The sequence below is a fragment of the Coturnix japonica genome, chromosome 4 (genome assembly GCF_054131305.1).
Source record: "Coturnix japonica strain WE chromosome 4, WE-NBRP24, whole genome shotgun sequence".
Classification (NCBI taxonomy): domain Eukaryota; kingdom Metazoa; phylum Chordata; class Aves; order Galliformes; family Phasianidae; genus Coturnix; species Coturnix japonica.
Window position 1 is genome coordinate 71465476 of NC_140666.1, and position 24489 is coordinate 71489964.

The 24489-nt window shown below is 39.4% G+C and overlaps 1 protein-coding gene across 2 annotated transcripts; it reads left to right on the forward strand.

Moving 5' to 3' along the window:
• The first annotated feature begins 5399 nt into the window (after window positions 1-5399).
• On the forward strand, window positions 5400-23975 carry RELL1 (RELT like 1). 2 transcript variants are annotated; one of them, XM_015862507.2, is made up of 7 exons: window positions 5400-5538; window positions 13196-13423; window positions 14753-14824; window positions 15500-15557; window positions 17997-18236; window positions 18914-19101; window positions 21356-23975. In XM_015862507.2, exons 1-6 carry the CDS (start codon window positions 5451-5453, stop codon window positions 19092-19094), a joined length of 867 nt encoding a protein of 288 aa, XP_015717993.2. In that variant the 5' UTR covers window positions 5400-5450; the 3' UTR covers window positions 19095-19101; window positions 21356-23975. The 2 variants fall into 2 exon arrangements, 1 of the variants encoding a protein (XP_015717993.2); XR_014945467.1 differs by lacking the exons at window positions 14753-14824; window positions 15500-15557.
• The last annotated feature ends 514 nt before the right edge of the window (window positions 23976-24489 follow it).

Genomic DNA, 24489 nt, shown 5'->3' on the forward strand with positions numbered 1-24489 from the left:
GTTTACAAGGATGCATGATGGCATAATAGGAGGCAACAGGCACAAGCTGATGCAGGAAGAAATCTATCCACATACAAGGAAAAGATTCTCCATCCTAAAAACAAGCTAACTTTGGAATGGATGGAATTGGATTCACTGGAAGCAGTCAAGCCAAGGCTCTGGCAAGCTTCATCTCGAGCCCCACTCAGCAGAAGGCCAGCCTACATGGTCTCCAAACACCCCTTCCAAGCGAGACTTTTCTGTGATTCAGTGGAACAGGCCGAGCACTGCTCACACAGCTTGTAAAACAGAACTGTTTTTCCATATTACATTACTGTACCTTCCTTTCCTTTTTGCTTCTCTGAGACTTCCTCTTTCAGGTCCAATCACCAGCTACTCAATTACTCAGTTAAAAGACCTGATCTTGTTTTTGACATTCCCAGTGAAGTGTCAGAAGAGCAGCATAAGAGTTATTGCAAGATGCTGCCCTGCACTGAAAATTAGCACACAGCTGGGCTTGGGGGAGAGATAAGGAACTATAGAAATTCCCAGTATTCATAACATTTCCTAAAAGAAAAGAACCAAAATAACACCTATTGTATTTCATTTAACAAGCGCCCATACAGCTATGCCTGTCATATATCTTACTGCATTCCAGCTTTTACATTTCTAATTCTATGTATTTTCTGTCTGTAAAGGATTGATGACCTACCAGGGTTTATACAAATAAATAGAAGAATTGTTGTAAACATAACGTACTGGTATTCAGATCAAATCTATTCCCTCCACATACAGTTCTTGATTTGCATGTGGCTTCTTACCTTACATAAAAAGCAGCTGAAATAAACAGGCCTAGCAAGATTTGAAGCTTATCTCAGCAGATCTATGTTTGAACTAGTTTCCAAGAGAACTCCTGGCATGCAGACTTGATGAAGCCTATTTGCATAAAGCAGAACATAGTTCTGAATTGTTGGAAGAAATAAAAGCTCCCCACAGCATACTAAGAAACTAATCTAGTGACTGTTTACTTGTCTGGAGAATTTGACCCATATTATCTAAGCATGTTTAAAAGCATTAATGTGGAGCTAGTAGTTTGGTCAACTAAAATGAGAAGTCCAATCATATCAAGCCAACAGATCACCTTCCAGATTTTCATGCCATGAAAATGTTTGAGGAATAATAACCACTCTAGCATGACATTTCTCTTTAATAGTTACAGACTGAGTGTTATTTTGAAGGGATGTATTATTCCAACTGTACAGCCAGAGTGCTCAAATTGAAGTGGGACTTTTTAGGAGGAAGTGAGCCTCTAAGCTAACAATTGAAGCACTTTAATTCCTTTGTAGGGCCTCTCTCTTGGAGGGTCGCATTCTATTTTCTTCCAGGAAAAAAAGTTTGTAATTCCTGGAATGGGATTCTTAGATTTTATGCCAAAAGTCACTTCCAAGTGACTAATTATTGAGAAGGCAGTTTCTAGTTTGAAGATTTCTTAATCTTAAAATGCAGCTAACTAGTATGTAGTGAAGCTTAAATATCAGTTACAGGCCAGAACCGTAAGTCTTGAAGTACAAATGCTAACCATATACTTATGCTGTATCTCCATACTAGTTTACTGGCCTTACGTATTTTCATAGACTGGATTTTAATGGCACGGAATATGAACCAGTGCGTTTTGGTTTCATTACTTACTATAGACCTTTGTTTCAGGCTTCATTTGCTTACAATAAGCATCACAATACAAAACCCTAATATAGCATTTGTATGATTACTTTTACTTACTAGCTACTGTGTAAAACATTCCTTTACCACCGTGTCAGTGTAAAACCAAGGTAAAAGCTGTCCTCTGCAGGTACTTGGTCTGCTCTGTGCTACTTCCATTTCTGTCTCTACCATGCACACCAAGCGAGCCACACTATTCTGTACAGTCAATACTACGGCTATCCACAGCATTCAAAACCAACAGGCTTCTTTCACAGCTTCTCTCAGTTTAGGATGGACTTGGTTACTTTCTCATAGTCTTTCTGAGAAACTCAGATCTTGCTTTGGTACTTCCCCAAGTTCCTGTGTTTTTAACCTGTGTTCTAGGAGACTGGTCTAACAATAACATGGCAATCCTTATATTCCACCAATGTCCAAAGATCAGGAGGCCCATGAGCTTCCTAAGATCCACAGCAGAGCCTTTAAATTTCCATGTGTTTGAAAGCACATCTGTTTTGATGCTTAGGACTAGCTGATACTAAGTCATGCCCAAACCTGATCAGAATCAGGAACATCAGCATTCTTGTCTTTAGTCCCGTGAAGAGAGCTTCAACTATCAGGATCTGCCTGGGAACACCTACCAAGTATCAACACGATCTGGTATCTCAGAACCAATTACAACCGCAACAGTTTAAAGAATTAACCACCACCATCTTTGTTCCCTACCATAATTGCTCTGATGTTATGGGTTGGCAGCCTGGAGGGATGTGCTAGGCTCCAGTTCTTGTCCTCAATAGTTTCTTTTAATCCACACAGAGAGGACTATAAAGTATTGGCTCTATCCTTGGGACAGTGTTTGTAGCTTTACTGTCTTCTTCTCAGGATTAAGCAGTCTAATTAAGTAAGTAGTTTGTGGAAGTAAGATATGGAAGAGAGAGTTGCTCTGTCTTCTACACACTGCTGCTTATGTCTTTTCTGCTTGTAACCCTTACAGTTGAGAGCTGGCTGGGTGTCTGTTGTGCTCTGATACATGAAATTCAGATCCCCCCCCTCCAAAAAAAAAAAAGTCAGCAATGAAACAATAATAGGAAAAAAAACCAGAACAGGTCAAATTCTCAATATTAATGTGTGACCAAAATAAAAACTATGTGTGGAACATCAAGGAAAATTTACTTCCCTCTTAGTTATAATGGTCAAAGAGAGTCATATATTCTTCTGCTTTCCAACTACAATAGTGAGGGCTTCCAATGGACATCCAGAAACAAGTAATAACATACTGGCAAAACCTGAACCCTTCCAACTGCATGCAGAAAATACAAAATAAGATCACTAAATGCTTTCTACATGGTGTCAGCAATTGGTAGTAGGCAAAGCCAAAGGCTATTTTAGGAAGATTCCTTGACTGCTTTGCATTAGAAAAATTAGTTATGTTAATATTAGTCATATTGAATCAGTGCTTTATCTAGTCATAGGAACAAGTTGTAGTTTTGTCTTAAAAATCTTGAGCAAACAGCTAATGTAAACTGGGCTAAATAAAACTTACTGCAACTTTGTTTTGAATCTGTTCAGGAAACTTTGTGGTTTATAGTGTTTCCAGTGAGGTTTATTATTCTCTTTAAGACTACAAAGGTGGTTTCCCAGACCTTCTAGTGGCAAAGTATGAGTTCCCCTGTGTCCAAAGGTATTTGTTTCAAAGGGTGAAGAAGGGTAGGAAGTTGTTGCCTTGGAAATTATGCTAATTCACTATTTGTGGGCTGTGTAGTAAATTGAGATCATTTCTGTAACCAGTTAAAAAAGAAAAAATAGTATAACCAATGCTTCTGAAGGGAGAAAGTGAGAGAGGGAGAACCTGAAAGAACGCTTTCCTTTGGATTATCTGCTTGACCCACAAGAGGCATTTTCAATTACAGACATCATGCCATTAAATTATTGAACTTCTTCAGGCTGAACTTTGGATTTGGTACACGAGTCAAACCTGCAAAATATAATGAGCAATGTCTGTTTATGCTGCTTAGGTGCTGTGTTCCACAGTTGTCGGCTTTTTTGGTTGTAGGTTTTTGTTTTGTTTTGTTTTTTAATTAGGCTTTAATATTTTATTAGATTTGTCATAAATGCCTCTGCTGAGTCCTCAGGGCTGCTTATTGCCTTTCCCAGTGCTGATGACGAACAAACAGCAGTCAAATTCAGCTGCAGTTAGAAGCACATATAGCATTCAACCTTGAATTGTGGAAGGAATTGTAAAATCCCTTGAATAGATGCTAAAAATGGGTATCTAAACAATCGATAGTGCTCTGTTCCTAGGCTCAGAAAATGCTTATCTCTGGAAAGGTACTTTTCCCTTGTTACCAAAGAAGGAAAAGAGACAACTATTTTTATTTTTGCTTGTCAACATGTTCATCTCGGATTTTAAATCATCCTGATCTTTTCTTAGGTCTGAAAAAGACTTTTAGACAAATAGTGGCTACAATTCATACCAGGGGTAGAGCTGAATCAAGCGCACAGCAAAAAGGTTACAACTGGTTATTTTCAGAGTTGCAGCTTCCAGTGCAACTCTATCAAGTACACAAAAGGAACCAACCTACTAGTTTTTAAGAACATATTTTTCTGTGTATTTTCTTTACTATAAAAGAAGACTTTGAAGGGAAACTATGAGGTGGGCTGATGGGCCATGAACAAGGAGGGTATGCTGGGTCTAGCTGAGAATAGCTCTAGTCAGTGGCTAATAATGATATTTCTGAACAAACTGCTGGTACCAAATGAACAAATCATTCAAGAATGTGTATGGCTTTATAATAATCCCAACGTTGTATCTTTAAAATGAGTAAGAGCAAGTAAATAAATAATTTAGATCAGAATCATTTACAGTAATGTATCTGGAACTAATGGGAAGATGTAATTGCCCCTGCCTTGATACAAAAAAAACCCAAACAAACAACAAAACACCACTATATGATTCTATAATTCTACTTGTGCTTCTGCCATGGCAGTGGAAAAGTCCATTTACAGATGGCACGGTCGAAACTATTGAGCTGGCTTACCAGGATATAAACCTATGCCCCCACAGACGTGGCCTCTGTGCTGTGCTGTGGCAGTGAGGGTCCTCAGCCAGCCCTTGTGAGAGGCTCTGGGCAGCCCTGGGATCATGGTGCAGCACACGGTGTTTGGGAGCCACTGCAGTGCCACCCCATGTGAAGCAAGTTGAGTGAGAGCAGTCCACCAGTCTCAAGGGCTGCTAAGCCCAATGCTGTGCTCAGAATCATCCCTGTCTTCATCTTGCCTCCCACTGGCTCCTGGCACTGGGCTTCCAGGGGTAAGGCAGTGGGGAGCACTACAGTTGTCAGCTGGGCTTACAAAACCACCCTTTTATTGGCTTGCAACATCATCAGAGCACGGCTGAGGTTGGAAGGGACATACAGCTCTCTCTGGCTCAACCCCAGCTCCAGCCAGGACACCAGGCCAGGTGTATGTTCAAGGGGGAGATTGCACAGCCTCTGGGCACACTGTACCAGCGCTCCATCACCCCCACTAACGCTTCTGCATTGGATGCTAATGCTGGCCAACTTCACTAACATGCCACAGCAGCACCCAAGAACCGCCTCCCACGTTCTCTAACATCAAGCCGACAGCGCCAAGCGGGGCTGAGCGCCGCCTCCCCAGCACCGCCCCGGGCCGCCTCCACGCAGTCTCCGTACGGTCAGGGCGCGTCCCGCCGCCGGTGGGCTGGGCCGGGCTGTGCCGGCGGCAGCGCGGCTGCCAGCGAGGAGGCGGCGGGGATGGCTCCGCCGGCGACCAGCGGGATCCCGCCGGTTGGTCTGTCGCTGGGCCCGACGGCCGCATGGCTGGGGAACCGCTCCGATCTCGGTGGGTGAAACGTCGAGCCGGGGCGCCTCCGCCGACCGCGCCGCTTCTCCCCGGGGGTCGGTCCGCTCTTCGCCACGGGAGCCGGCGGGGCAGGGGCCGGACCGGGCCTGCGACGGGCTGCCGAGGCGAGGGTAGGATAGAGGGGCAGCCTCCTCCTCGCTCTGCCCCAGTTCGACTCCTGCGCTGCCCGGGGCCGAGCAGCGTGGGAGGCAGCGGGGGCTCCGCCAGTCCCCGGCTCGGAGCTCGCTGTGCCGCCCGGAGCGCGGAGCTCCGGCTCCTGTACCGTGCGGCTGTTCGGTGCGGGGTGGGTTAAAAACAAAGCTATGCAGCGAGCAGTACAGGTTCCTGTAACCGTTCTGTAGTTACCTTCACTTTGAGCCCGAGTGGGGGAATGACTCACAGAATATAAATGATTCGAGGAACTGCTTCTGCTTGGCTGTCCGCTGTGAGGTTAAACTTGGCTTTGTGTTTGGGTTTTGGAAACTCGGTTTGCTGTAACCCTTAAGTGCTCCCAGTGCAGCTGACGGACGGAGGAAGTTACTCCTCAGTGACATTTGCTGCATTTATACATAACCCCAGACACTGCAATGCTGGTAACCTGAAAGCTGAATGCCTCCCACTGCCTGCCTTGTCTGAAGTGAGAACTGTCAAACATAAACTCACTGGTAGGCACAGCTCGGCTGCTGCTGTGTCTGTGGGTGCCTCATACCAGCAGCACATTACAGCTGTGCAGCAGGGCATGGCTGAGGGCGTATGGCTCGTGTGAGAGCGAAGCAGTTAGCGCTGCTGTGATTGCTAGCATGAAATTAGGCACAGAATGAATCTTTCTAATACGCCCTTTGTCAATCTGTAATTAGTGCTTAGCATGTGTCAGCTTGGTCCAAAAGGGTTTGAGGTGTCCACCGCCGGCTGCTCTGCTCTGAAAACAAGAGGCGTGGAAGCCTTGTCATCTAACTAATTCCTTCTCTTCAGGAGAGCAGAAAGAAGTAAATATCAGTAGGCACAGCTGAGACCTGTAGAACAGTGATAAATACGTCAGCATTATCAGACTTTTTCTTCTCAAATTCAACCAGTTTCAGTGAAAGAACAGCCAGCCCGGAGTTCAGATCTGTGGTGACCACTAGTGGGCTTTGCAAGGCCTGAATGCATGTGTTTGGTGGCATTGCTTTGATGCTGCTGGCTCTTGTAAATTTCCTAATGGTAAGGATTAGCCTTAAACATCTGGTGTGTCCTACAGGCATCTTTTATTTTTCAGACTAACTTAACCCATAAACAGACTAATGGGTTAAGTGTACTTTGTTAATAGCACAGAATGCATACTTTATTTGAAAGCTGAAATTTGGTGATAGGTGTTCTAGCAGAAATGCAAGCATTGTAATGCTGATTAGCAGCAAAGCACGAGATTCTGATCTGTTCTCTTGGTCTTGTCAGCAGCATCTTCTTGATGGATCCGGTCTTATTGCTCTACATAGTGCAGTTTTTTATACGGGGCTGAGCTGCTGTTGGTATTTGTGTCTTTGTCTTTGAAGTCTTAATAATGCCAGGTGCCTTCGTGATGTGATTGCCCAGACAGACAAGGCAACTTACAAGATTAAGTTTAGTCTTCATCTGGGATTGCATAAACCACAGTGATTTTGAATTACATGCATGCATTATACTCTACTGTTTTTATCTATAGCTTGCTGTTAATAGCACCTGCCTATGCTTAGGAGGTATCTCCTCTCTGAGCCCCTCTTGCCAGCTTTCAGAGATGCCTGTGTATGGCCATTTTTTGTGGGCAGCTTGTTGAAACTGTGTTGATGTAGCATGCGATTGGGAGGGAACTCATCATGGCAGAGACCTGACTCCCAGAGTTTAGAGGAGAAGGCTCACTTTCCAGACCTACTGCAGAATGTACCCTTGGGTATCATTGTAAGTTTTGTGATAACTTCAGTAAGCCAAAGCCTCAGTTTCTGATGTAAGGACTCTATCAGGCTCCAATCTGAGGTACTATGAAAGACTTGAGGGTTTATGGGTTTGAATGGGATGTTGGGTAGTAAGGATGCAGGTGGGTGTTTTAAGACAGGTTATCTCTGGGACTGGCTATGTACATCTTACTATTAGTGACAAGAAAGTAAAGCTAGTTAAAAGTATTTAGAGCTAGTGCTGGGTGGCAGCACTGGCACAGGCTGCCCAGGGGCTGTGGGGTCTCCTCCTTGGAGCTCTTCAGAAGCCACCTGACCACGGGCCTGGGTACCTGCTCTGGTGTCCCTGCTGGAGCTACAGCTGGGCTAGAGGAACCCTGTGAGCCATGTGGCTGATTCTTCCATGTGCTTGTTTGAGGCTCAACTGCTGACAAACCTACTGAACATTTAGAAGTTTGTTCCTAGCAGCTGACCTTAAACAACCGTTAGGGCAATTGGCAGCACTGCTACTAGTCGTCATCTTCTTTTACCACGTGGCTTCCTCTATCTCGTCAGACTTCCTGCTTATTTCACTTCTGTTTGTAGGTTCTGTTTACTACATGAGAGCTAGAAGAGAAGCAGAATTGAGCATGTTGAATGTTTCTCTTAAATGATAGCTTTTTTTTCCCGTTATTCAGTTCGTGGTTATTCCCCAAAGTACCATTCCCTTTAACAATAGATGAAACAGATGTTAGGCAACGGGTTGCCTTCACTTACTCTTTCCTCTGAAAGCACCCTGTTTAACCTGTTCCTTGTCATTGTTTCTATGGTTTCCTCTGGTCTCCTTTATAGATTCCACCTTAGTAGTAAGACAGGGATGTAAACTGTGATTTAAAGCTCTTGTAACTGTTACTCAGAGTGAAACATAGAGACACAGTTTGGGCTTCTCCTGGAGGTAGGAGGTGTCATAGTTTGATGCAGTGTGAGCAAACTTCTGTCAGGGTCAGGAGAAGATGAAACACTGGCTGTGGTTGCAGCTGCTGTTCCCTTGAAAGGTGAGCTGAAGTGGGAACTGCCTGCTCATTTCTCTTCGTGGCATTGCCAGCTTATGTCTTTCATTACACCTGTGAACTGAATGAGAAGTGGTCCAGGCTTTAAAGAAAGAAAAACTAGCAGGAAACACCCAAGCAAGTCACATTTTTGTTTAAGTTATTCTGAAACTTGTGTGATTCCTACTCTACCATGTATAAGCACATGTATGAACAGGGAGAGAACTGCTGAAGATAAGGCTGCTGCTGAGACATTTACAGATGTGCTTAGCTGAGGTGTCTGAGCAAATCCTATGTCTTAACTGAATGCTTCATTTGTCTTATACTGCAGTTGTGTGGGTTGTGCAGAGATCATACTTGATTTCTCTAACCACTCAGTTAACATCAAGGCCAACAGTAGTTTGTGTATATTTAGATAGAAAGCTGTATGTCATCTTCATGCCTGAAAGCAGGAAGTATGATCATGCAACTTTTTGAACTCCAAGGATAAGATAGTAAATATGTATGTAGTTATTTATAGCAGACTGATTACTAGAACAATCAAATTCGTGAAATATAAACAAAGCTCTTTAAAAGGCAAGCCACCAGAAATAAATGGCATAGGCTTAATAGGCAAAATCTGGCATAACAAAATAGGATTCTTTATCAGCAGGGCTGAGAGATTACATAATTGTTTATGGGCTTCTTGCCATAGATTAAACAATACAATAACTGGAATGTGCTTAAAACAATCCATTAGATGTGCATTATACTTTAGTATAATAGATTTAGAAAAATGAAGACAATGCATTATTTTAAAGATGATTTTTATGTTGCCTCTGTAACAACTAAACAGATATAATCTTTATTGCAGAAAAGATTTCCTTTTCAACCATCTGAGTTGTTCTTTAAGCAGTATTAAATCTTTCAGGGGATTTTGCTTTGCTCTTTGAAAAGTTTGAGAACTGCCTTTTTAGATCATTGCTAAAGGCAAAGCTTTGAGCTGACTGGAGCTTCATCAGGGGTGTTGTAACGATCATACTAAGTGAGATCTTCTCGTGCTGCTAAAACCAAGGAGCAAGTAATTCTGAAGCTTGGTATGAGCTGAGTCTTTTAATGTGGCAAATAGATATCAACGAAATAATTGTTCTGACCTTCCATCTGCAAAGAAAGAAAACGGTGTATGAGGGGGACGGGCTGTTGCCTTTGCAGGATCTTTAGCTCTGTGTGGCAAATAGTTGTCTGGGAACAGCTAATCCTGCTCCAGGACAGCAGCATGAAGTGGGATGACCTTGCTGACGTGCTCCAATCTCTGCTTTCTGTGAAACTAGGGCGGAAGAGGTTTGCTACAGAGCAGTTGCTTTGTGTATATGGTCCACTCCAGCCTTGTTATTAGTACAGCCTTCAAGATATCAGTCTTAGATTTTTTTTAATTTTATTTTTTATTTTTTTACTAAACATTATCTTGCTAACATGGAGAGAAGACAGTGTTTAACTTGAATATTAATAGATCGAGCTCAGCCATATAAAAATTGTAATTAAAAAAAGGATGATTTTCTTTTTTTCCTTCATCAGCCAACTCTTTTTTTCCTCATATATTCTATTTCTTAAGGGTTTTGTAATATATTCTTTAGCCATTGCTGAGATGGGAAGATAGAAGAACGCTGTGTCTAAGTAGTGGGGATTAGAACCAGTATAAAAGGAAAGTTCTTGACTGAGGCAGACTGACTTTATATTTTACTTTTTAGTTAAGGCTTCGTTAAGGGCAGAGAAAAGTTTAATGACTGAAGTGTACTTAAGCAAACAAGGTTACATGGGATCTGAATTAGTATCACGGGTATGATCTGTGATTTGTCGTTTAAGCAGCATTTTAAATATACCAAGTGCTGCTCCTAAATGTCTGTATTTGGAGTGCATTTTCGGTTAGTTTTGATACATAGACTGGTAGTGTGCACAGGTGTATGAAAACATCAGGACAGGAGAAAGACCGCAGCAAACTGCTTTCATAAGCTTTGGCTTGAGTCAAGGAAGGCCTGAATTTTCAGTAAAATCTTTGTGAGGCAACACAGTACTTCATGAGAATGGGGTAACTGTTACTATTCTGTTAATAAGCATAACATGCCTCAGGGGAAGAAGAACAGGGATCATAAAATAAGTGATGCAGCTCTGACTAATACATGACATATATTGCTCGTACCCAGGCAAGTCGTTGTCTTGTATTACATTCTAACTGCTGAAGTCTCTGAAGCAGAGCTCTTGACACATGGATGGTGTTTGGTAATGAGTGCTGAGTGCTTATAAGTTGAATACAGCAGCAAGTATTTGATCCAGGCAATCAGTTCCTTTTGGAAAATTTTTGTTTTGCTTCTTGTGAATTTTTATATCTCTGGTCATTTAATGACGCCACCAAGAGCAGTTTCTGTTCTGTGTGAATTACCTATTTACACAAAAAATACCGATTTAATTTTTTACTGCTAAGGAAGATACTTTGACAGCAGACTGTAGCTAAAGGGTTTTCTCACTGGTGTATCAGGCAGCAGCCTGTGAGCAGAAGTGCTCATTGAAATCAAAGAGCAGATTGTAGGTTTGAAAATAAGCAAAAAAGGAAAGAAAGAAACCAAGCAAGCGGTTCCTGCCAGAACAGGATCAGATTTATTTCAGAACTGTACTCAAGCGCTACCGACACAAGAGGAAACGCGTAAAGATGAGTTACTTGACTTCCTTGATATAGCAGTCTGTAAAACCACCGGTAGTGCTGCTTCACTGAAGTGACTGCTTTAAAAAGTAAAGGCTTTCTAGGCCTTGTTTTTCTTCAGTGAGCTCAGTATCTTGTTTAAAGTTTTAAACTGTTTTCAGGGTTTTGGCCTGTCAGGTGCAAAGTCAGTGGGGTAGCAGAGAACTGAGCAGGGAGGTACTCTGAAGAGGCTTTGCATCTGGAGAAGCTGTGAGGAACCACAGCTTGGAGGGCTGGAAGCACTTGCTCTATAAGTTTGAAGCAGGGGTTACCTGCCATGGTTGTGGAGGAAAGTCAGGAGGAAATTTCTTAGGGTGATGCTGCTTTTCTCACAGAGATGTAGAAAACATGAAGAGTCAGATTCATCTTGTGGCCTTTCTAATCTGTCCTCTGACCCATTAGTTATCTTGAGTAGTAATTTGCTGTTGATGTCTTGGAAGTAGCGTGTTGTGGATTTCCTGTTCATTCTTAAAACAAGCCGTATGCATCAAAATGCAAAGCACCTGCCACTTTTCCTTAAATGAGCACTCTTTGTGTTCTGATCTGTTAATACACCTGAGGTTGTGATGTATGTTATTTCAGTTGGATTTCTTAGATTCTGAAACAGCGCAGCCATCAGAATAGTATTTGTAATGGCTTTTCTCCTTCCTGGTAAGTAAATTGGCTGATGAAGTGGGGAACTTTGGATATGTTGAAAGCCAACAAGACCAAACCTGTTTCATTTCAATATATTAAAATGTGAATTAAAAATTCTTGCCAAACAAACATTGAGTTCTGTGATTCTGTTTATCCTTTCTTGGCTTTTACTTCTCTGTCATGTAAAACAATTGCAGTTTTTAAGTGTTAACTTGTTCAGCTCCTCTGTTGCTCAGTTGTCCTGCCCAAGTACAAGTTAAAGCTACTGAAGATTACATCCCTAGGAAGTTTTACATACAGTTATCTGTAGCGTTGATGGCCTTTCTTGAAAAAAAATGGATAGCTTTCTTTTTTGGGTTTGTATGCAAGCCAGGCCATCTGGCTCTGTCCCAAGCAAACATCCTGAGGTTTAATTTTAACATTAGAGTTCATTCAGCCTCCAGAACTATTCAGATGTTTGTTTGCGTTTCCTCTTGCTTTCTGCATTCCCACTGTTTTGTAGCGGATTGACACAGATGGATACTTAATGCTTGTTAAAAATTGTATTACTTATACAGCTGGCACAGTAGAGGTGATTTGGAAGTAATGGTCTGGAGAAGCTGTGAAGAACCACAGTGGTATTCCTGGAGAATCTTAAGTGTGTTTTCCAAAGGGAGGACTCAGATGGCTTTGGGTATTTCTGTTGTGAAAGCTTCAGTATCATGTAATTGATTTTCTGACGATTCTTCAGCCCATTTAACAGCAACATTATGATGACTATATCTGTTTTAATACAAGTAGGTAGAAAATATGCTAAAATACGTTAGAATTTTACTCTACTCATTTTGTTACCATTCTTTCCTACTCTTAAAAAAAAAAAAGAGTAGAATATTTTTGCATGTTTGGAGGTTATTTAAATCTTTATTATGTATAGTGTGTATACATAAACTTCGGAGACTTTGAAGGAATTCTGAGTATGCAAACACGTATTTAGATTTAGCTGAGCGGTTGAACTTAGTTGGAATCTGTTGTATTCTTCTAATCCCATTGCCAAGAAAATTTCAAGGTTTTTTTTTAAGTCTGATCCTTTTGTCAGTGCTAAATCCTGTGCTTTCATACTAGGAAACAATCCATGCTTTTTATCTATTTTGCATGAAGTTATGACTTCAGGAATAGCATGGAGTTCCCCTCACTGGTGAGAAGGAGCATTTGTGGTATTTAGCTTTTCTCGCCCTCACCTCATGCTGAGATTGGCTAGAATACCATTTGTTCTACCCCATCATACTGAAGAAATATCATGTGGTTGTTCTTTGTACGTGACTGAATATTTGTAATCGTTTTATGGAGAGAAGATACTGACCGTTACAGGCATAAACTCTGTTTGTTCCATTATGTAGGTGATGTACAGGCCTTGGCAAGCCATGATTTACCGACAACTACTGTGACAACTGGCAATAATAACAAGCCTGAGCACCTAGAGTATGTTGCCTTTGTATTGGTGCCTGTGTTCTTCATCATGGGTCTCTTGGGGATCCTCATCTGTCACATCCTTAAGAAAAAAGGGTATCGTTGTACAACAGAGGCTGAAGAGGTAGAGGAAGAGGAAAAGCCTGATGAAAAAATAGGTAATCAACATGTCTAAAAAACTATTTCTACTTATTTCTAAGCATTGCAGCCAATATGGAGCTGACTTTTTGTGAGAATTCTGTCGTTCTTCTGTCTAGATTAGATATCATATAATATTAAGAGAAGTAGTTTTATTACCATTGTGTCTGTTGGTTTTTAGTCTTTGTTAGTCAAATCTTCACCAATTTTCCAACTTCCCACATGAGTCCTTTAAAACAGACTAAGAGCTCATGGAGGGATCAAAGTATCCAGCATATTTTTTTGTGGCTGTGTACTGAAGTCACCAGATCCCTTTTGTGCATTCTGTCTGCTGCTGAGAGCAAGTACTGAACATCAGGGGGTGGTGAAAAGCTGCTGCTTAAAGCCTTAAGTCTAAGGTTTGTGTTCAGCAACTTTGTTTTTATTCTTGTTGCACTGTCTTTTTTCATCTCCCTTCTCATTTATAAAACTGAGCCTTTGGGTGGACTGTCTATGTTCTCTTTTATGTAATGCGTGCTGCTTATATATATATATTTTTTCTTAAAGATACCTTTGTTCTGTTTTTTATGTTTGTACTCCTGTTTTGCGATTCCTTATTCCCATCTTCCCCCGCTCTCTTTTTCACCCCAGTGAAGAATGTTATATGCAGCGTTTGGCTGGGTAAATAGAAAGGTTGGGTCCCTTGTAAATACTTCGGGCCTCTTCCTTTCTCTACATAGATTGATAGCACCTAAGTATGTTCATAATAAGTGCAAATTACAGTGCCTCTGTGGTAACCTGGAGTCATGTGCTGCAGTTATGATCTGTCATTGTGTTCTTAAGCAATCAAAGCCCAGGGCATGTACTCAAACAGTGTATCTGTTCAATCTGATGGTTCGAGGGAGGAGTAACAGCAAGGTGAATGGCAGTGAGAGGGGGCAGCTTCCAGGTCTTCTGGGGAGGCAGGTGTTTAAGTTGCTTTCCAGAGCTGTAGGCGTTGGGGTGAAGAAGATGAAAGGTGGGGTAAAGAGCGAACTTACTGCTTAGAGGCAATTTTGAGGCCTAACCTGTGAAACTTGCCTCCATCCTCTGAAGATGAGTATTTTTCTTTTGAAAGATAGCCCTAATGTCTACTAAGTAATCTAAGTTTTCTCTCCAAAGTGACAGTAGATCCTGCCAGTTTCTTTCTGTATTGTCTTCAGATGTTCTTTCTTTTTTTTCTTTTTTTCTTTCATTCTCTTTTTTTGTTTTAATTGGAGGTGGGGTGGTGTAGTGTAGTGTAGTTTATTTTTTAAAATAACATTTCTTTTTTTTTGTTTGTTTGTTGTGAAAGGCCAAAATATTGACAAAATATTTATTTCATTGCACAGAACTGAATGAAACTGCGCATGAGAATAGTGACACTGTAGGACAAATTATTAACTACATTATGAAAAACGAAGGTATAGTATGGTGAAATTGAAGTTATGAGCCTTTGTGGTGGTGTCTGATGAGTATGTGTATATTTGTACGTATTCAGAAGTATGGCATGTCTGTATGTTTTTGTTGAATAGCCTTTTTGTACCTGTATTCTTTGAGACTGCCTCCAGGAGGCAATAATTCCAAGCAAAGTGGAGTCATTTTTTTATTACTTCTGAATGAAGCCTAAAACTCAGGAGGGGTTTCCTTTCATTGCTGGTTTCTTCTTTTCCTGTAATGACTGCTAGGGCTTAGTGCTAATGTGTCTTTCATCATGGCTGGGTTTTGTTCTTTTTGGTGCTTTTTCTCTTAAATGACTCTGAGGTGATGATAGTCCTGTGACCAAATGAATATTTTTAAATGTTTCAGTGATCTGGTGTAGGAGGACTATGCAGGTGGCTGCTATATTGCTTGTACTGGGGGAAAGCTTGTTGTGCAATATGAGCAGTAATGTTAGTAGCTTATATTAAGAAAATCCCATAGAATTGTATAAACGTTTTTGCATGATTCTCTCTTGTGCCTTTTTACTGATACAGGTAATGCAGCCATCTTTCTTCTAGTAGGAAGTTGTAGTTCTAAGCAAACCTTTAGATTTGTTGTTTGTTTTTCTAAAGTTAGAGCTGTGCATTTTTGAAGAATTCTATTTATTCTCATTACAGCAAATGCTGATGTGTTAAAGGCCATGGTAGCAGATAGCAGTGTCTTTGAACCCGAAAGGTAATTGCTCAACTTTTTAATGTGTGTTTCCTGAGGCAACTAAAAATGTACCCTTTCAAAGGGTTTTATTTCCTGTGCACTTTGAAGACTACATCACTTCCTTGAGTTGTCAGCCAAGAGGATAATAGCTTGATTTCTTTGTTGTGCCTTTGAGTTCGCTACATTTTAGCGTAAGCCTCATGATAATATCTTGCTCTTCTGGTTATATGTTCTGGGCCTGTCAAAATGATTTATTGCTTTCTTGAGCTAAAGATTTACAGAGGCTTCAAATAGCTTGTTTACTTTAGGATGCAATTACTTATAAGTTGGTTTAATCCAAACTTGGTGTTCTGAAAGACCAAAGGCAGTGCTTGTTTCATTTGTATGGTTGCTAACTTGCAACAGTGTCTCTTTCAATGTCTTCTTCTGTTTCACTCTTTTTGTATTGTAATTTTGGTAACATACATTGTCTGGCCTCCCTCTTGGGCTTTCTTCCCCTGTACACCTGTTTGAAACTTCACATAGGGAAAGTTGTTTGCTCCTTGAATGGCAAACATACCATTTAATTAAACATGCTTATACCTGTATCTGAGTACCTTTAAACTGTATCTATATTACCACACTCTCCTTATGTTGCTGTTCAAGGAAGAGGAAATGGATATTGAAGTAGTGAAGCAGGAGTGTATAGTTTTAGTGGAACATATAATTTAACATGCAACCATTTATCTCCTATTTTAATGATGAGAGGCTTGGTTATTGAAGAAACTCATTTCAAGTTTAACAAAATGAACTCTTGAACATAGAGATTATTTTGGAGCTATTTTTAGTTACCAGGGTACATCAGAAGTATTCGGTAGGATTTTAACTCAGACATCTTGTGTCGTTATGTGCACTTTGAGAGTTTGACTGCTGTTTCAGTGAATTAATATATAAAAATGGGAAGGGACTATGGTCTTTTGAGGCTACCAAAAGATATGGTGGATTGTTCTTGCATTACTTCTGACAGATGCTTCTAAAGCTTTAGTAGCTTGAGTGCAAATCCCCTGCACTCGTTTGTATGATCAGTGCACTGTGAAACACATCCCAGTGACAGAAATAAACACGGTGAAGTTAAATCTGCACTTCTGCTATTTAAAGCCATTACTTCTTGTCTTTACTTCAAACACGTTAAATGGATTTTATTTCCTTTTTAAGTTTCTGTTATTTGTTTGAAGACAACTAAACGCCTCCTGACAATATATTTGTTCTGAAAATAAACATCTAAATAGCTCCAGACTTTCCATAACAAATTTTGTTTCTTTGTTCTCCATTGGAGTTTTTCTGGTTTGTTAGATTTTTTTCTAGAAATAACCTTCCTAAAACTGGACGAAACATTCTGACTAAGGCATGATTAAAGCTTAATAATGCAACTTTATTAGGTGAAAAAAAATATATATTTTAAAGTACCTACATCCTAATGATTCATGTTCAGCTTGTGTTTTTTACCTTCTGAGTAATGTGTGGCTGCCTCTGTATTTTTAATATTTACTTCTGCTAAAGTGCTGAAATTTATGTTGTCTCTATTGTGATACATCCAGTATTTTTCATAAGATTTCTGTGTGTGTGTGTTTCTCACACACAGCTTCTCACTATCATCCTCATTTCTTGGCTTGTCCTCTACAGACACTATAGGTAACCTAAAATTTCACAGATACTTTAGATAGTCTTCTCTTCCATTATTTAAAGAACTGTTTAAAACACAGAATATGATCTGGACCAGAATGACTGCCTTGAAAGTGTCCTTTCAGTTTTACAGTAATCTGATTAAAAACTTTCTGGTATGTCCTTTTTCAGGAGTGTTCTGCCTTAAGTTGTAGTCACTTTACCTGTAACGCACTGAGCTCTGTCTTGCTTTATGAGAATATGTTGCTTGACAGTGGAGTAACACTGAAGTCCAAAAAAGTCTTTGCTTTTTGTCTGTCCTGCCTGTTTTCCTGTTTTAGAAGAAATGAAGGTTAATTTCATGGGTTACTCTCAATATGCTTTTTCTTTTTTTTTTTTTTTAAGGGTCCTTTAAAAAGCAGCTTTCTGAAGCTCAGGCTGAATGATATGTTAATCCTGTTTCATGACAGACATTTAGTTTTGCCTCAACACAATGTCGTTGATTTCTTAAAAATAATGGAACAAGTCCACTTTAACTATTTTTCTCAATTTTAACCTGATTTTTTTCCCCCCCATTTCCTTGTACTTTCTGTCAGTTACATTAACTACATGATTGCAGGTCCATTCATTCATAGAAGTGATTTTTGAACTGTGAAAATGTGGTATTAGAGGGAGCATTAATTCACGTATTCTCACAAATAAACCATCCTTCTGAAAAGTAGTTATTCATTAGATGCAACTGAAGGCTTTACTGTTTATTTTCCTTTTAAGAAACAGGATTTAACAGTATACTCTGCATTTCCTTTATACTTCCTCCAGCCCCATGTCTCCTAACAGTCCTGGAAGTCCAACAAGTCCAGGGTCTCCTTTGTCACCTGGCGCTGCTCCACTTAAACACAACTGCAAAGGCCATCACTTACATACTGTTGGAGGAGTAATAGAGAAGGATGTTTGTTCTCGCTGTAGCCACAAACGATGGCATCATATAAAACCAGCTCACAAATCCAAGGAGCACAGGAGAAGTCGCCTTGGGGAGGTTACAGTACTTTCTGTGGGAAGGTAAGATTTAATGTCACCTCATTTTATTCATTTCTTAGAGACTCTATAGTGGCTCACATGGGATCAGCTACCCGTTAATTTTACTCTATTTCTAGAACTACTGATTGATTTTTTCTTTTTTTAATATTATTATTTTTAAATCCCACTATTAGTAAACTAAATTTATTTCTAGATGAAGTGAACAGGACTTTCTAGAACCCTGTGAGTGAGTAGGCATCCACTGTGGCTGTAAACTCAAAGCTATAGTTCAGCTGACACAGCCTAAATGTAATATGGATTGCATATGAATAAATTCCCTTTTTTCTTAATTTGTTAATTCTGGATTCAGCTTGAGGTACAGAAATAACTTCATTACGTTTCCAGTTATTTTTAATTCCCATCTTACACAGTAGCTGTCTTAGAAAAATTACAGGTCTGGTACAATAGAATCTGTGGGTTGTTTTGAAAACCAAGTCCCTGAGAAAGTGTGATTCAGCATCAGCGAACGTTTAAGGTCTGCATGGGTAATAAAAAGGAAGATTGCTCTGAAGTGAACTTGAGTCTGTGTGGGTGTGTGCTCCTACTTCATGGTCTTGGGATTCTCTTGTCTAAAAGTGCATGTGTATCCGTGTTGGCTACACAATGATCTTGCTAATGTCTGGGGACATGCAACTGAATCTCACTTCTGGTCACCTCAGGTTTAGAGTCACAAAAGTGGAGCACAAATCTAATTCCAAAGAACGGAAAAGCTTGATGTCTGTTACTGGGGTGGAGGGCCTCAATGGTGACATGCCTGCCACGCCTGTGAAACAGGAAGCAAAAGAAGCACCTGCCACACCTGTGAAAGAGGGGAAGCAAGAAAGGAGAAGCTCGGAGTGAACTGCAGGTATGGCACTAGGAACTAGTGAAAGTGAAACAGACTGGGGCAACCAGTAAGGAGGAAAAAAAGTGGTGAATGTGTCTGTTCTGTGTGAAAACTTATCAGGCAGTTTTGAAAGTTTCTGTAAAAAAAAAAAAAAAGAATTTTGCAAAAAATTGTATTTGATCATTCAGTTAATGATAAATTGGTAAAGCCTGAAATATATTCTGAGTTTTTTTTATCTAATTTTTTTATTTAGACCTTAAAATTTGGGCAGCTGCAGGAATAAAAGCTACTCCATGAAGGCATGTCCAAGATCTGCACATAATTTTTCACAGTAAATGAACAATTCAGTTCTTAGTGGCAATGTGCTGGTTTCCCAAAAGAAACAAATACTGTTGACTGCTATTCACTGGAATAATTGCAGTGCTTCTTCTCTGATCCTGCGTGTCAGCTGGCTGCTTATTAGGTATTTCTCTGATAGATCAGGGAGGCTTTGGCTAATAAGAATGGAGATGCATAAAAATGCTCATATCACAGTGACCTGTGGTAGGCTGTTAATCCAAGAGGATGGGGATTCTATTGAGGCTTTACAATTTATAACCTCTTCTCTTGCTGACTGTATCAGTATTTTCATGTCCAGCTGGATGGAGTTCTGTGGTCTTTCTAGTATTTCCAATGGGAGTTCAAACTGTTACTAATGCATTCTTTGACTTATGAGAAGAGAATATGTCTTTTGACATGGAAAAATAGCAGGAAAAGGGCAAATGTGAAAATAGTTCATTCCAGTGTGTTTGTGATTTGAAGTTTTCATCATCTAGAAAAGCTTTGTAATTGTTTTGTAATTTATCCTATCCCAAATTAATGAAAGCTGTTCCCCAAGTTTGAACTATTACTACTTTAATCTAAAAATAAGCTGTTCTTTAGAGAGAGAATAGTATAGTTATTAAAAAAAAGTGTCCATCTATGGCATATTTTTATTGTAGAACATCTCTTAGGAATTAAGATGCTGCCCTTTATGAAAACAAATATTCTGATGGCAGAGGAATGACTCAGAAATGACACTTGTAATGGCCTCTGCAGTCCAACAAATCTATTTTTTAAACTTGGGAAACTATCCAGGTCTGTTTGCTCTGTACTGTGAGGGGGGGAAAAAGCAAAACATAACCAAAAAACCTCAGCTTTGGCCTGAAAGCTTAATATTTCTGTTCTCTAGATGAGTTTTTGTCCACTGCCATGATAGCCTGTTCTCAAGTAAGCAGATGCTAGTTAGACTTTTCTTTCAATTTCTTGTTTCAGGCTTCTAATAAAGTATTATAGCATATAATATATAATATAGTATTATAGTATATATAGTATTAATATATATTATAGTATTAATTTATTGACATTGAATGGACAAGCAATGTTTAGGACTTCCGTTCCTGTAGCTAATAAACGTATGATTAAAAAGCACATTGTTTTAGAGGACACAACTCAGATCTTCAGATGTAGAAGAAGAAGGGAGGCACAAATGTGCATGTAAGTGCTGCTGGAAGAAGGTTTGTTCCAGCTTTTTGGAGGCACTAGATTAGTCCTTGGTGCTTTAAACAGCTATAGCAGCGTTCTGTGTAGGATGAAATCTCTGAGTTGAGCAATACTTTCATGCTGCTGGGTGCTTATGTTCATTGCTACTCTTGAGTTCTTGCTTCCCCTAAGCTGACATGTTCTTAGTATTTTCTTGAAATGACCTCTTCAGTGTTTCAGCTTATCCTTCCACCTTGCTGCCTGCATCTTTTATACTTATAATGTCTTCTGTCTATCTCTGAGGTCCATGGTCTTGAGCAGATTCCATTTCATCATTTCAGTTTACTTAAAATGTTTTTAGTGGCACATGAAAAAGGAGTAAATATGGAACAGATACTTGAAGTCAAGTTATTCGAGTTAAGCTGTTGGAGTTCCTTGGCAAGCTACTAAGAAAACAAGACCTTATGTTACTGCTGTGCTGCGGCTTTGTGATGTTTGTTATTTCTGGTATTCCTTTCTACCTTTTGTGCACTTTACGCTGATGTGATTTATTGGTTTGATGGTGGTTTTGTCCATCCTTTTTGTGATTACCGGCTGAATTTTTAGCTCTTCTCATTTCTTATTCTAAAGCTTGTAACGCAAAACCACCACACTAAGTAATTCAAGCTTTATTTATTTTTTTCTACTTCAGAACATCTGTTTTTAATTGATGAGCCCGTTCTGTAACTAATTTTTTTCCTGGACTTATCTGTGAAATTACTTTCTTGTTTTGCAGGTGGAACTTCTAAAAGAAGTTTGTCAAGTAGCACTTTGGAGAAAACAGAGAACTCCCAAGAAATGCGTTCTTATTTAAGGAAATGTGTTTATGGCACTGTAGCATTTTACAAGTTTTGTGATGGCATCCGTGCAAGGTTAAATACTTACTGATTTTTATTGGTCACAAAATACTATGATTTACACATACGTACTGTTTCTCAGTGTGGACCTCGTACCAAAAATTGAGCATCTTCAAAAGAAAAGACATGTTTAAGGTTTTGGACAGGGAAGGTATAAAACCTTACCAGAAAATTTTTTTCTTCATACTTAGACAAGTATTTTCTTTTAATGAGTTCATTATTACATGTAGTCTGATTGCTCTGTGGATAAACTGTGTTCATCCCTCCGGTCCATCTGGATTTTTTCTCTCTGTTCTTCCCTTCCGGGGCTCACAAGTACTCTCTGAAGATGAAAATCAGGCTGCAGAAGATGAGAATACTCTTTCAATCTAAATTCTAGTAGCGAAGCAAAACACACAAGGAAATAAACGTTTCCAGTCAGATCTGCATGTGTGCAGACATGTAGAAGTATGTAAGCCTTCTGATGCTTTCACAGTACAAAGTGGCTTAGCTATACACAAATGTTAAAGGATACTGTTGTCCTTATTCCCATTACCTTAATAACTATTTATCATTAGGCTAAAGAGTGTCTTCTATGCACTTGAATGAGCTTTGGAAAAGTCACTTTAAGACCATTTGTTCTCCAGTTTTCTTGTAACTACTTAGTCGTATTTGCAGATGGCCTAACAGCTTTGCCTTTCTCTTTTGTTTTTACCCACAGGTTCCTTATTAAGCTAAGGCAACATATTTGAACCGCTAGATAAAAGATATGGAATATTTGTCATTAAAAATTAATGGAGTATGTACTGAAGTACTTCAGAGTGGCTTCAGAGGGTAGCAGTTCTCACTGGCATCGAAAGCCATTGTTTCACTGCCTTAATATTTCGAGTGTGATCTACTGCTTAAAACTACCAGAGACGGTTTTGCGATGTTATTTTTATGTCTACTTATTATGACCTTTGCAATAGCATCATTTTATTTTGGTGAGGCAGGGAAAAGGGACCTTTGCAATACTTCAGCAAATTTTGCTATGTGAAAGAAACTGAAAAATAACATTTTCTCCAAGTGCCTAAGAATATAAGCTGTAGGGTAAGACAGCGTAGTAGAGATTATGCATGTTCTGAGAACTATACATTAATTTAATCTAATTTATGAACTCTGAAGATCAGTGCTTCTTTTGAAATTGATTTGTTTTAAATTGCTTTCAGTCCTTTTTGTCCAAGAGTTCTGAACTGTGTTTCTCTTTCAAATCTGAGAATCTTCATCAACTTATGTGATGTTAACAATCAATGTGTACAGATATTAAAAATAAGTGTTCATTTTTTTAACCATATTAGCTACTCCCACATGTTCTCGTGTCAGAGAACTTTGAGTTTATTTGATGGTTGCTGGGAAGTATGTGTTGTGACTGCTTTCCTTTGTCTTCTATCAATTAGATGTCGATAAACCCAAATAGAGAACAGCTTGGGTTGGAGGGGGTCTTAAAGATAATCTAGTTCTGCCTCCCCCTGCCCCCCCTGCCCTTGGGTGGGTTTACTGCTTGCTTGGTCTGAATGTTTCTCACAGACACCATATTTGGTAGGGGGGAGGAACAAACAAACAAACCAACAAACAAACCCAACCAAGTTCCTGAAAAGAAATGATGGTTTATTGTGCCTTTTAAAATTAATATTTTTTAGAGAGAACTGCTCATTCTTGAGTACCTCAAATAACTCTGACCAGGACTGGTACTTGAGTGTTTAGCATCCTTGCTGTCATTAATAAAGTATGGTTTATGAAATCTCTTTGCTATTTAACAAACTATGACACTCGCCTTATAGGCATATACTTGATTCTTTTTTTTCCTTCTTCAAACTTGATTTCAATAAAAAGCTATTTATTCTAGAAGAGTTTAATTAGTGTCGGTTATAGTAGTTAACTTTCAATTTCCAAGAGATTGTAGAGCTACGAATATGAAATGTTATTGGAAAAAGGGAGTACTGGGCAAAGCAGAGCGGTTTTAAACAGTTCTCAAAAAGAAGATGCACAGTTACAGACTGTCTCAAAAGCTTTAAAAAAAAAAAGCTTTTAATGTTCTGGTATTGTGTTTCAATACACGGTGGGCAAGTATTGCGAGGTAACACGCTGAAAGAATTCAAAAGAAGCTTAAACAAAAATATCCTATTTTTTTACTTAATTTAAAAGTACTTCCTATTTTGATTCCATTTGAATTATGTAGAATACAATTGAAATGTGTTGGGTATGTAAAGCATTGTTTGCCTGCATACATACTTACATAAGGTATTGTAAGACCTCGTATGTGCAAGAACTGAATTTGTACATTGCTTCTCCAGTAGGAAGATTTAGAAGTGGTGCCTGTTTTTATTGCCTTTAACACTACACTTTGCAGTTTTGTAGTGATATGGACATTGCCATATTAGTCAGCCTTTCTTAAATTTGCATATCAGATGTATTTTTAACAAAGTAGTTTATATACAACTTTTGTACTACCAAGCAGATAATAAAACATTGATTCTTAAACTCACTTGTGATTTCTTTAAGCCTGCATCGTTGTGTGGAACTTAACTGTTACACATTCTGAGCTTCTAATGTGTGATGCTAAACTCTTTGCACTGTGAGCTTTTGTTCCTGGAGGTAATGAGGTCAGGCTGCTCTGTGATGTTCTTCCTTACTATTTTCTTGGCAAACAATATACTTGTTCTGTATTTTATCTTGGAAAGAAGACAATATAAGCTTTACTCTGAGCAGGTATCTGACTGAAGACCTTTTGCCTTTAATGCATCAGGACCATTAACTTTTTATTCTATGTGACGTTGAGCTTTTAGAAAATATGCAACATTCTCATTATTCTCAATTGTTTTTTGTGAGGTATGGAAAGAAAAAAATACAAATGACAGGAAGCTCTTTGTGGTTGCTTCCTCTGTGTCTCTCAGTGATATTACAATGCTTAATTTGTTACATTATGTTCTCACAGATGACTGCAATCTGCAAATGGCATTACAGTGAGTTTTGCTGTATGAATAGGTGAAGGAAG